General features: G+C 46.0%; 1 protein-coding gene across 2 annotated transcripts; it reads right to left on the bottom strand.

Annotated features, from left to right (window-relative positions):
• Nucleotides 1–1,342: 1,342 nt before the first annotated feature.
• CISH (cytokine inducible SH2 containing protein) lies at nucleotides 1,343–10,215 on the bottom strand. 2 transcript variants are annotated; one of them, XM_015640615.1, is made up of 4 exons: nucleotides 10,004–10,215; nucleotides 9,571–9,870; nucleotides 4,813–5,036; nucleotides 3,871–4,373 (listed from the first exon to the last, which is right to left on the bottom strand). In XM_015640615.1, the coding sequence occupies exons 2-4, from the start codon at nucleotides 9,615–9,617 to the stop codon at nucleotides 3,871–3,873; spliced, it is 774 nt and encodes a 257-aa protein (XP_015496101.1). In that variant the 5' UTR covers nucleotides 9,618–9,870; nucleotides 10,004–10,215. The 2 variants fall into 2 exon arrangements, with proteins under 2 accessions (XP_015496103.1, XP_015496101.1); XM_015640617.2 differs by having other exon boundaries at nucleotides 1,343–4,373; nucleotides 9,571–10,215.
• Nucleotides 10,216–10,221: the final 6 nt, after the last annotated feature.

Genomic DNA, 10,221 nt, shown 5'->3' with positions numbered 1-10,221 from the left:
CAGGAGTGGGAGTTGTTAAGGTAACAACTGATGAGGTAAAACTGTGTGTGACTGCAGCTCTGGACCAGCCTGGCTCGTGTCAGTCATCTCCACCTTCAGCCTGTGCAAAGGAAACAGCAGGGTTTCCTATGTGTACTCAGAGGAAGAGTTTAGCCCAGCTAAGAAATTAAGAAATCACTCAATGTGTCAGAAATGCTGCATTTTTCTTTTCAGGTTTTTCCAGAGTTTGCAAAGTTTCTTTGTAAAGATGGATGCAGCTTTTCCTTCTTTTGTTTTCGTGTTTCCACTTAATTTATGTTTTGCTTCTACACTGTGTAGTTCTCTTTCAATATTTCCCATTATACCAAGAGAGAGGTGATTGTTTTTATTTAACAACTTGATCTGGAACAGATTATGGCATTGCCAACATTTCCTGGTTTGGTGTGCAATGGAAATCTACCCATGGATTCACATTGATGAGATTGTGGGAACAATATTAGCTAGCTCCATGGCTGGCATAGGAAGCACAGCACGTGCTTCAGAAATACTTTAAAGCAGTATTTTGAGCTTTGAAGCCAGTGGATTCACAGAGTGAAAAGGATGGGAGAGGAACTAGTTCAGTTTGTTAGTGGGGGTTTTTTCTTAGTGTATTTTCCATTTTCCAAGGGTTGGGAGCACATTATGCTTGCTTTGGGCAGGATGGGGGGACATCCTTTTCCTCCTGGAAGAGGAGCACAGAGGGACCACAGTGAAGTCACCTCCCAGTAGCAGTGTTAGCTCAGTGTGTTCCCTGTGTTTCAGAAGCTGGACAGATGGGGTGTCCTCTGTCTGCCTCTGCCATTATAGGGCAGATCCACGCCCCTGTGGTTTCCCCACCCACTGTCTGGTGTCTCAGGTGATGAGAGGGGAAGGCTGCAGGGCTGGACCAGGTACAGGGACACCGCAGCCCAACAGCCCCAGAAAAGGGGAAAAGAATCTGCCCTGGATCTCCCACCCAAAGCATCGTCTGCCCATTTATGTTCTGTCTTCTTTCCCCTGCAGTGTATTGGTTTTCTGTGGCACACAGAAACAATACAAGAATCATTCCTGTGTTCTGCCACATCCTTAAAATATGTGCTTCAATCCTTATTAAACTGGGACTTGGGATCTGCTGCTGCTCATCTGTGTGGAGTAAGAACCAGGCCCACACTGAGGATTTTGGTGTTTATTCTCCCAGTATCTGAAGGGCCTTTTTTTTGTTAAAAGGCTTTTTGTTTTGTTTGAAAAAAATGGTCATGAGTTTGCCCTGTATTCTTGGGGAAGATTTCTCTAAACAGAAAATTAATTCGTCCATTTGGATTTTACTGAAGACTTTTACATTGAGTGGCTTTTAAGAATATTTAAAATGTTTATTTAAAATCCAGAGTCAAATGATTTTTAACAAACTGTCTCAAGATAGAAGAAACTGACTTTTTGGAGTAACTGTATTGTTTATTCGTTGTATTGCAGTAGCACCTAGAGATCCCTACTGTGCTAAATGCAGAACAAACACAGAACAGAGCTGGTCCCTGCCCATAGGAGCTCACAGCCTTCAGTTTGGGGTCAGCCAGGAGCTCCTGGTATCTCTTGGGGCAGTGAGTCAAACCCACAGCTTGACATCCCCATCACCCCAAACGAAGAACAGATCAAGTGGGAGGCAAGTTTCAGAAAGCTGAACAACCTGCCCTTTCCCATTGTACATTTCTCCAACTGATTTTTCCCAAGCTGTATTTACCAGGCCTGTGGCTGAGCTCTGTGGGCTTCCTGAGATCACTGCTGCTCCTTGGAGAGCTGTGGTTTCCTTGTTCCCAGTGTCCTCAGGCAGATAGAGGTGTTTGGATAAAAGGAAGCCTTTTCAGTGGTTTACCATTTATATTATTTTTTAAAAAGTTTTCCTTTTTGCCTTCTAAATTTTCATTATCACTCAGTACCCTCCCATGGTTGCTGCCATAGAGGGCAAGGGGGAAGGATATACCAAAAAGCAAACCTGACATCACACATGCACACTGTAATCATCAAAGTATCAAAAACAAAGCTTGCAACAGCACAAACTTGTATAAATGTGGAGAGGAAAAAAAAAGCACATCAGACCATCTTGTCCCTTTTGGCAGCTTTAAGATAGGGTGGAAGAAACTCACCCATTTTTTTGAGCTTGTCTTCTGGATCACCATCCCATCTTTTTCCATCTTCTTTTCTAACACTCAGCTATAGCTGGGGGTTTGTCCATTCTGATTTACAGAGCCTTAGAGAGGGTCCCAGGGAATGATGAACAAGGAATCCTTAATGTTCATTCATGCTAGAACAAGTCAGGGGGTCTTAGGGGCAAAATAAGCCAAATGATAATTTCTGCAACCTGTCTGTTCCCTCCTCTACTCTCACTTGATGGCAAGGCTGGGAAGATGATGGGATTGAGTGAATGAACAGGAAGGGGCAGCTTGTCTGTGCTGGTTTGGGGCAGATCCCATCTGTTGTCTGTCCCTCCTACGTGTAAGAGAGCAGGGGAAGAGCCATTGTGCCTCATCTGCAGGGGGTGAAAGGGATGGGGTGCGAGAAGGAGACCCAGAGCCAAAAGCCTAATTATGGATAACAAACATGCAAGTCAGAGCAGTGGGGAGGAGAGGTCTGGACCTTGGCAAACAGAAACATTGGCTTGTGGTTTGCAGCGTGTGCTCCAGCCTGGAGCAGGCGGAAGCCGCGCGGCCGGTGACTAATGCTGGCAGGAGCACAGCATGCAGCAGTCTGGCATCGTGGGAGCAGGGAGCAAGGACAGCTCTGTGGGCTGAGGTGCCCCTAAGTGCTACCCCAGAAATAAATAAATAAATAAATATCCTGAAGCTGTGCGTGTCACTGGGGCAGCCCAGCAGAGCTGACTCTGAGCCCCCGCTCAAGGAGACCCTGGTCTTGTCCTGTACCTCAGGCAAAGGCAAGATCAGGGAACAGCACTTTGAAAACACAAGCCAAATACAGGGTGCTCTGAAATGAAATCCTTCTGCCTGCATATGAGAAAATTTGGTTTCTAATTGCTTGTTTTGAAATGTTTTGTCACAAACTTCCTTTGGAGATGGAGAAGATGGAAAAAAATGGGATGAGTGCTCCCTGGTCCAACCTCACTATCCAGATCTCTTGCTTAGAATTCTCAAGGAAGAGCTTCCTCAAAGAAGTCTCCTGTCCACATGTGATGCAGCACACATCTCTGGGAGTTCCCACTGTGCTCTGAGGTTGTGATACCCTCTTTAGCTAAGGAAGAAAAAACAAATAGTCTTTACCTCTGTAGAGGTGGGTCTGGATACAGTCATCTGAGTCTCACATACCCCAGAAGCCTAGGAGAGCTTGGATGTGGACTCCTGTAACCTGTCAGGTTAACTCCTGTAACAGAGACAGGCTCAAACAGAAACTGTTTGGATGTGAATCCAAATCCAAATTCCCAGAGACCTTTGGCTGCCAGTTGGCTGGGAGCCTTTATGCTATCTCTAATTCCACAAAAGAAACAAAAAAACAATAAAGTAAAAGGTGCTTTAAAAATACCATGAGGAGAGAAACTGCCATGGAAATAAATAGCAAAAATAACAACGTTAACATGTCTGGTGTCACGGCAAGTCTGACATTCAAGTAGTGTGGCCATGCTCACAGAGCTTCTCACAACCACTGCCGGCAGGGCCCAAGGGTCAGAGCTCGGCTGGTGCCCCATTGCTCACTGGAACAACCCACTCCTTCCTGGGGCTGGAATGGATGTGAAGAGAAGGGGAGAGGAAAGATGGATGCAGTCTCTGCTGACAATCAGGTCTTTGCTGTGCCCACCTTTAGCGGGAAGGAGACACAAAGCTCTCATGGTTGTGTCTCTGTCGTTCGTGCCTGAGAGAGAACGGCCAGGCTTCAGAGCTGGAAAGGATATTGCTTCAGGTATTCCCACATGCGCCGGGGCAGGGGCAGCTGCTCCACGTTGGCCGTGCACTTGTTGATGCACAGCCGGCACAGGTGCTGCAGGCTGGGAATGCTGTCCTTGCGGCCCAGCGGCCGGATGAGCTTCAAGTGTACTGCGGCTGCTGCCATCTCCTTCTGCAGGGGAGGTAGAGGAGATGGAGGTGGGTAAGGAGCCTCAGTCTTGCTTTCCGTTGTGCAGGACGTGAGATAGTGCTGGATGAGACTGACCACGTCTGGGAAGGCCAGGATGCGAGGTTTGGACAGGTAGTTGGAGTCCAGGCGGAACTTGCTGTCAGTGTATTCAATGCGCACGTTGGTGGGCCCTCGGTTGGTCTTGACGGACAGTGTGAACAGGTAGCTGGGGTGGGTGCTGTCCCGCACCAGGAAGGTGCCCTCAGGCATCTTTTGCAGATGCTGCTTGGCCTCACTGGCGGTGATGGAACCCCAGTACCAACCTGGAAAAACATCCGAGAAAGAATTTGTTAGGGAAAGAACATATTATAGGATTGGCAGGATATTTAGGGAAGCCTTGAAACAACCGTGTTCAGGGCCTGGGAAGCAACCAGAGCCGGAGTTGGCAAGACCTTCATAAATTATGACCAAGTTCTAAGAGTTTCCTGCCTATGCTTGGCATTGCCGTGCTGGGGCTTGGGATGAGGCTGGCGGCTGCTGCAGCAGCTGCAGTTTACAGAGAAAAAGCAGTTTGCTTTTTGCAATTCCTTCTCCCAATTCAGTAACAAAAGATAAAGCAATAAATTAGTTCATGATATAAGTTTGTAGAGACTGAGGATACGCTTGCTGTGTGCACAAGAGCCAGCCACGGCTGTGACAGAACCAGGTTCCTGTCTGAAGTGGGGAATTGAGTCTTTTATCAATTAAATAATTGAGTCTTACCTGATTCTCGCAGGTAGGAGAAAGTTTTTGCAATGCAGAGAAGGTCTTCTTCAGGGTCCCGTGTCTGAGGCGGGTTGCTGTCTGGAACTGGAGCTGCAAGGGCAGGCGCAGACTCCTCCTGGAAGGCCATAACTGGGAGAGGCTGCATGATAGGCTCTGACAGTTCCTCAATGCCCCTGAGTGACAGTCTCCTGATCTTTTCCTCTGCCAGCAAAGGATGAGGTCTGAAATGAAAGGCACACTGCTATTTCTCCTTGCCATGCTACATTGTACTACAAGGTGTTATGTTTTGCAAACAGATCCTCAGCACCATTGTTTCTGAGAAAGGCAAGGAAGAAGGAAGGAACACTGCTAAAGATGAGCCTTTAGAAACAAGGACAGTGAGTTTGCCTCTTTGGCCTCATAGAAGGTGGTCAGTCTTGCCATTTAGGATGATTTGAACCTGATATTTTTAGATGTTGCCTTTTAATACATATTTTCATGGGCAGTAAGGTTTATAAGAGCACTACAGTTTCATTTACATGATTGCGATGTTAGAGCATTTCTGTTTCTGCCAGTGGGATTGTCACTTGCTGCAATATAATGAGAAGCAGAACTGGGAATAGCTTGGATTTTGTCCTACCCACTTTCTGCTCAAGGATGACCCAATCCTAAATGAATCTATCAGAACTCAGAGTGAGCTGATCATGCAGGAAAACAATGGGAATTCTTGCTTTAGCCAAGCCTGTGCACTACACCCACCCCACCGTCAGCAGCTCGATAGAGGAGTCAATGTGGCTGTAATCCCTGCAGGATGCAGGAGGAGGCTCTGCCATGGCCAGGCTGCTAGAACATGTATTCCCCTGTGGCCTAAAGTGGTGTAGCTATTCATTTGCACACAGCACGGAGCTCTCATGGGTCATGGGTGCTCCTCCTCAGCAGCACAGGGACTGCTAAAGGAAAGCAGAGTTCCAGGAAGAGGAGGGATGTCAGAGGCCAGGAAAGTCTTCATTCCCAGGCAAGCTCCTGAGCTAAAATTAGTTTCTGTCCCAGTGTGTGTAAGCTCTTTGCCTCTGTGTCCCCTGTCCTGCTGCATGTCCTGTGTTACATCCCCCCACCATCCCCAAAACACCTGAGATGTTCTTTCAGACACTTTCAAGAGAAGATGGCTGAGAGAAATACACTCAGTCCTCAGTGTGACACTGTCACAGCACCACTGGGAGCTGACAGTGATGGCACAGGGTGCTGCCACCTCCCCACATCCCTGAAGAGAAGCAGAAGGAGACTCTGAAGTCCTAAGTGCTTCCCTTCAGATCTTCCTCCTTCCCTGTGCTTTATGTGAACAGGGCCACTTTGAGTACATAAATAAATGTGCTGGACTGCACCTGATCGTAGCTGCACTCCACCACCTCAAACTGCTGAGAATCAAGTATGGGACAGAGAACAGGATGAAAATACGTGGGAGGAAAGTAGATTAGAGAGAACCTGAAAACACCTTCACAGCCTGTAAGTGAGAACCATGATCAGTTCCACATCTCTGCATTTCTAAACAAACCATGGAGGTTTGGAGTATGGTTTTGTAAAACCACTGGTAAATTTAAATCTACAGAGAGATATTTCTTGCCCTGGCAATACATAGCAAACCCCTGCTATTCTGCTGGTATTTAGGAAAGAACATTCTTTCTTTTTCCATGTGTCAAATCACACTTCAGAAGAAGGATACCTGCTTGGCTTTCATGGTATCTAATCTATGTTTCTTAATTTCTATTAATGGGTAGGAAGCCAGGCTGAATTAAAGTGATTGCTGGCCCTTGTCCTCACCAGGGACCCTTGGTTGCAGGACCTGCATTTTCAGGGGCTTTTGTACATCTGCATATATTTTTATACCCGGAGATCATTGTTGGGAAAGCTCTGAGTTCTCTTTTAAATCCTCCTGGAGATACATTTATACATGTTGAGGGCTCAGTTTTTCAGGATATTTGGATGTCTCCCTCTTAATGTCATGGTCTTCACAAATGCCTAGCTACCTGTCTCCTTGGGGAAAGGAGATTCCAAATTCTCCACTACCCCTCTTTTTGCACAAGGAGGACCATTAACCAGCTCAGCGGCTTGGAACATGGTGCAAATAACACCAAGCTCATGGATTTGGTCCCCATACACGTCATTCAGAGTTGGACTTGATCATCCTTGTGGGTCCCTTTCAACTCAGAACATTCTGTGATTCTGATCCTTGCCTGTGCTGAACCTAATTACCAATTGGTGCTGTGCAGAGAGGGTGTCCCAGGCCTGCTGGCAGAGCAATGTCTCTCGTACCACCTGTTCCCTGAGCTGAAAATGACTGTGACTGATACTAAGGAAAATCAGTCCTGCACCATTCACTCCCCAGAACTCGAATACTGCAGTCCAAGTGCAAAATCTCTCTGAATTATTTTCTCCCGGACAATTTTTCTGGCCTACCCTTCCAGAAAGGTCTGGAACACAAGGAAATTTTTTACAGCATGGAACATTTTTTCTTTTTATATACCAACTTCAGAGAGAAAATTAAGAATTGGCTGAGAGGCAGGGAAGGAAGGGAGAGAGGGCAAAGCTACACAGGGAAACATCTGCCATGAATTGGGAGGAAAGTTGTTACCTCCAAGGGCTGTACCAGTTCACAGTTTGGTCCTGCAAAAACCACATCAACTGTGTGAATTTGTCAGTAGGTTTCTCTTGCAGAGCCCATGTGCTTGAGATGAGTTTTGTCACTGTACTTGTATTCTTCTGCCTTACTCTTTGTTCCACATGAGGCTGGAGGAGCCCAGACCCCATGCAAGCACTGTGGGGATCCTTCCACCGCAGCCAGAGAAGGGCTGGGCTCACACATTTCCTATTTTCCTTCTACACATTTACCTTATGTCCCTACAAAACCTCCCAGTGCAGCTGTAGGCTCAGAGGAGCATGGTGGAAGAGAGGAGAAGGATTAGAAATTTTGACAGACTGGGAGGTGCTGGTGTCCTAAACAAGTTTGTATGTAGGCTGAAGGAAGAAGAGCTGCTGCCAGGAGCAGAGCAGCTCCAAGCACAGGAATGGGAGAGCAGAGGGATCAACAAGTAATGGCTGATAGTTCTTTCAATGCAAGAACACCTGCAAGACAGTTAAGAAGAGTTTGCTGGGATAAGGACAGGTTGAAAAAGGTATGCTGACATGAGAAAGTCAGCCCTTTGGTGGGGCAAAGAAAGGATTTGCAAATAGTGCTTGTAAGAGAGAAAGCAGAGGAAAGACGTGGAAAATCAGGACTGAATAGAGCAAAGTGTTCATACAACAGCTGTGAGGAGGAAGCAAACAACCATATAAAATTTGGCATGTCTAGTTGGATGCACTCTCCAGAGAAACAGCAAATGAACTTCCCTATGCTTTGGCAGTTAGTGTTTCAGAAAGCCTTGGAACAGCAAGAAAGTTCAGGAGAATCAGATATGTCTGAGACCATTTAGTGTTGGCTTTGTAATTACTGTGCTGATAAGCTAAACTTGTAACACAGTATAAACACTACAAGAAAAAGTGTAGAGCTGTGAACCTTCCCTCAGCCACATCCCAGCACTCCAGTGGGAGCTTGGTCTGAATAGGATGGAGAATATGGAGTCCAGGATATATGAAATCCTAGAGGATAATGAAAATGGAGCAATAAAATAGACATGAGAAGAACAACATCCACACATCTGGCTCCATAATAAGTTCTTGGTGGGTAAGGGAAGCAGTAGCTCTGGTATGTTGTCGCTGGAGAAAAGCTTCAGATAAGGGTTTCCCAAAGGCCAAGTTGAAAACCGAATTCCCTTCGCCATGGCTATGCATGGAAATAGGAACTGCAGCTGCAAACTGAAAATAAGAGTGAAAACAAACCTCTTTGCGTAGTAGGAAATTAGTGGTAAGCACGAGCTCTCCTTGTCTGTGGAACAGATTCTGGAGGGGGTGGGAAATGGCAGAAAAATCCCCACGCTTCGGTCATTGCAAGCAGACAAGGAAGATTTTACTCTGAGGAAAATCCACCATACACCAGAGTGATAGGAAAACCTGACACAATGGCTCAGACTGAAACAAATGCTCACAATTTCCAAGTATGTGTATGTGTAAAAATATCAGGTGATTCCTGTGCACCAGGTATTCCTCAGCTGATAAACTGAGCCGGTTACAGGGACACTGAAGTGCCAACACATCAGTACTGATACCAGAGAAGGCATTTGGATGTCACCTGTTCTCCTGAAGGCAGATGTGGAATTATTCCTGTGCCCTCTGTAGCTCTCACTCTACAGAATGCTATGTATATGTACATACACTTAAATTTACACAAAATTGAAATTAATTTAGCATAAATATCTCATTAAAAATAGACCAAAGCACCTAAACTCCACGGAAGTTTTTCCCTGTAAGCAGTTTGATTCCAAGAGGACTTGAGAGAACACCTATGGTGTTGGGTTGGTGTCCACACTCGTGCTGTGTCCACCACGCTGAACACACTCCGAGTTATTCTTACTCTCCCAAAGACTTTGAATACTGTGTAGTTTTTCAGCAATAGGAAGCACGGAAATCAGGAATACTTTATGGTTCTGTGATTCTGGCCTTGGAATCTAAACCCAGACACAGTAGGACAGACACACAGAACTCAGCACTCGGCCAGCCAAAGTCATTCCCATTCCATTACAGTCACACATGACAACACACACGAGCTGAAAACTGTCCCAGAGAACCTTCCTAATTACAATTATCAAAGCACAGCTTTTCACTGAAGGCTGCAGAGTATCTTACCCCTGAACACAGAGGATCATGTCACTCCCGGACCAAGGGAAAAGCATTAAGTCTTCAAGAAGGTGGGAAATGATTTCTCCTCTTCTTCCCTTCTTCGCTTTCCCGAAGCAGCGAGTTCAGCCTCTAGTTGGGGTTCACGGTGAGAGAAGGCTGGCGAGTCCCAGCAAACCCCTTCTGCAGGTTGTTTCAGACACACGAAAAGCCAAGCAGAAGACAAGCTGTCCGACAAAGACTTCAGCAACTCTGGCCAAGAAAATGCGTGCACTCTCAGTGCTTTACAAAAAATAATGTATTCTTGTTCTGCTTTTCAGAAAACAGCAGCAAAAAAAAAAAGAAAAGTTAAAAAAAATAACCAGAGAAAAAGGAAATTACATATATTTAAAGAGGAACTGAACTTCCTTCAGAACACTCTGAAATAGTAATAAATAGGTACCAATAAATAAGATCTCCCCGAGTGCTGCGGGAAGAGCCGGAGCAGCGACCTGTCTCAGCGCTGGCTCCGGAGAAATGAAGCTCCGTGGAATGGGAAAAAAAAAAAAAAAGCAGACCTCCTTAGTAATCTTTTGTGTGTCCCTTTTAATCTGTTCCAGGAAGTGAGGGATTCCTGGAATCGTATTGTGTTCGCATCACTCTTCCTATATCAGCCACGAG

Source organism: Parus major, chromosome 12 (assembly GCF_001522545.3).
Source record: "Parus major isolate Abel chromosome 12, Parus_major1.1, whole genome shotgun sequence".
NCBI lineage: Eukaryota > Metazoa > Chordata > Aves > Passeriformes > Paridae > Parus > Parus major.
Note: the sequence above shows the minus strand (reverse complement) of the source record. Positions and strands in the feature narration are given on the sequence as shown.

Excerpts from the sequence above, each read along its gene's own strand:
- CISH (XM_015640617.2), bottom strand. The coding sequence starts at position 9,617 with ATGCTTTTCCCTTGGTCCGGGAGTGACATGATCCTCTGTGTTCAGGG. Across the intron at positions 5,037-9,570 it reads ATGATCCTCTGTGTTCAGGG|ACCTCATCCTTTGCTGGCAG; the intron begins GTAAGATACTCT and ends CTTTCATTTCAG. Across the intron at positions 4,374-4,812 it reads CTCCTACCTGCGAGAATCAG|GTTGGTACTGGGGTTCCATC; the intron begins GTAAGACTCAAT and ends ATGTTTTTCCAG.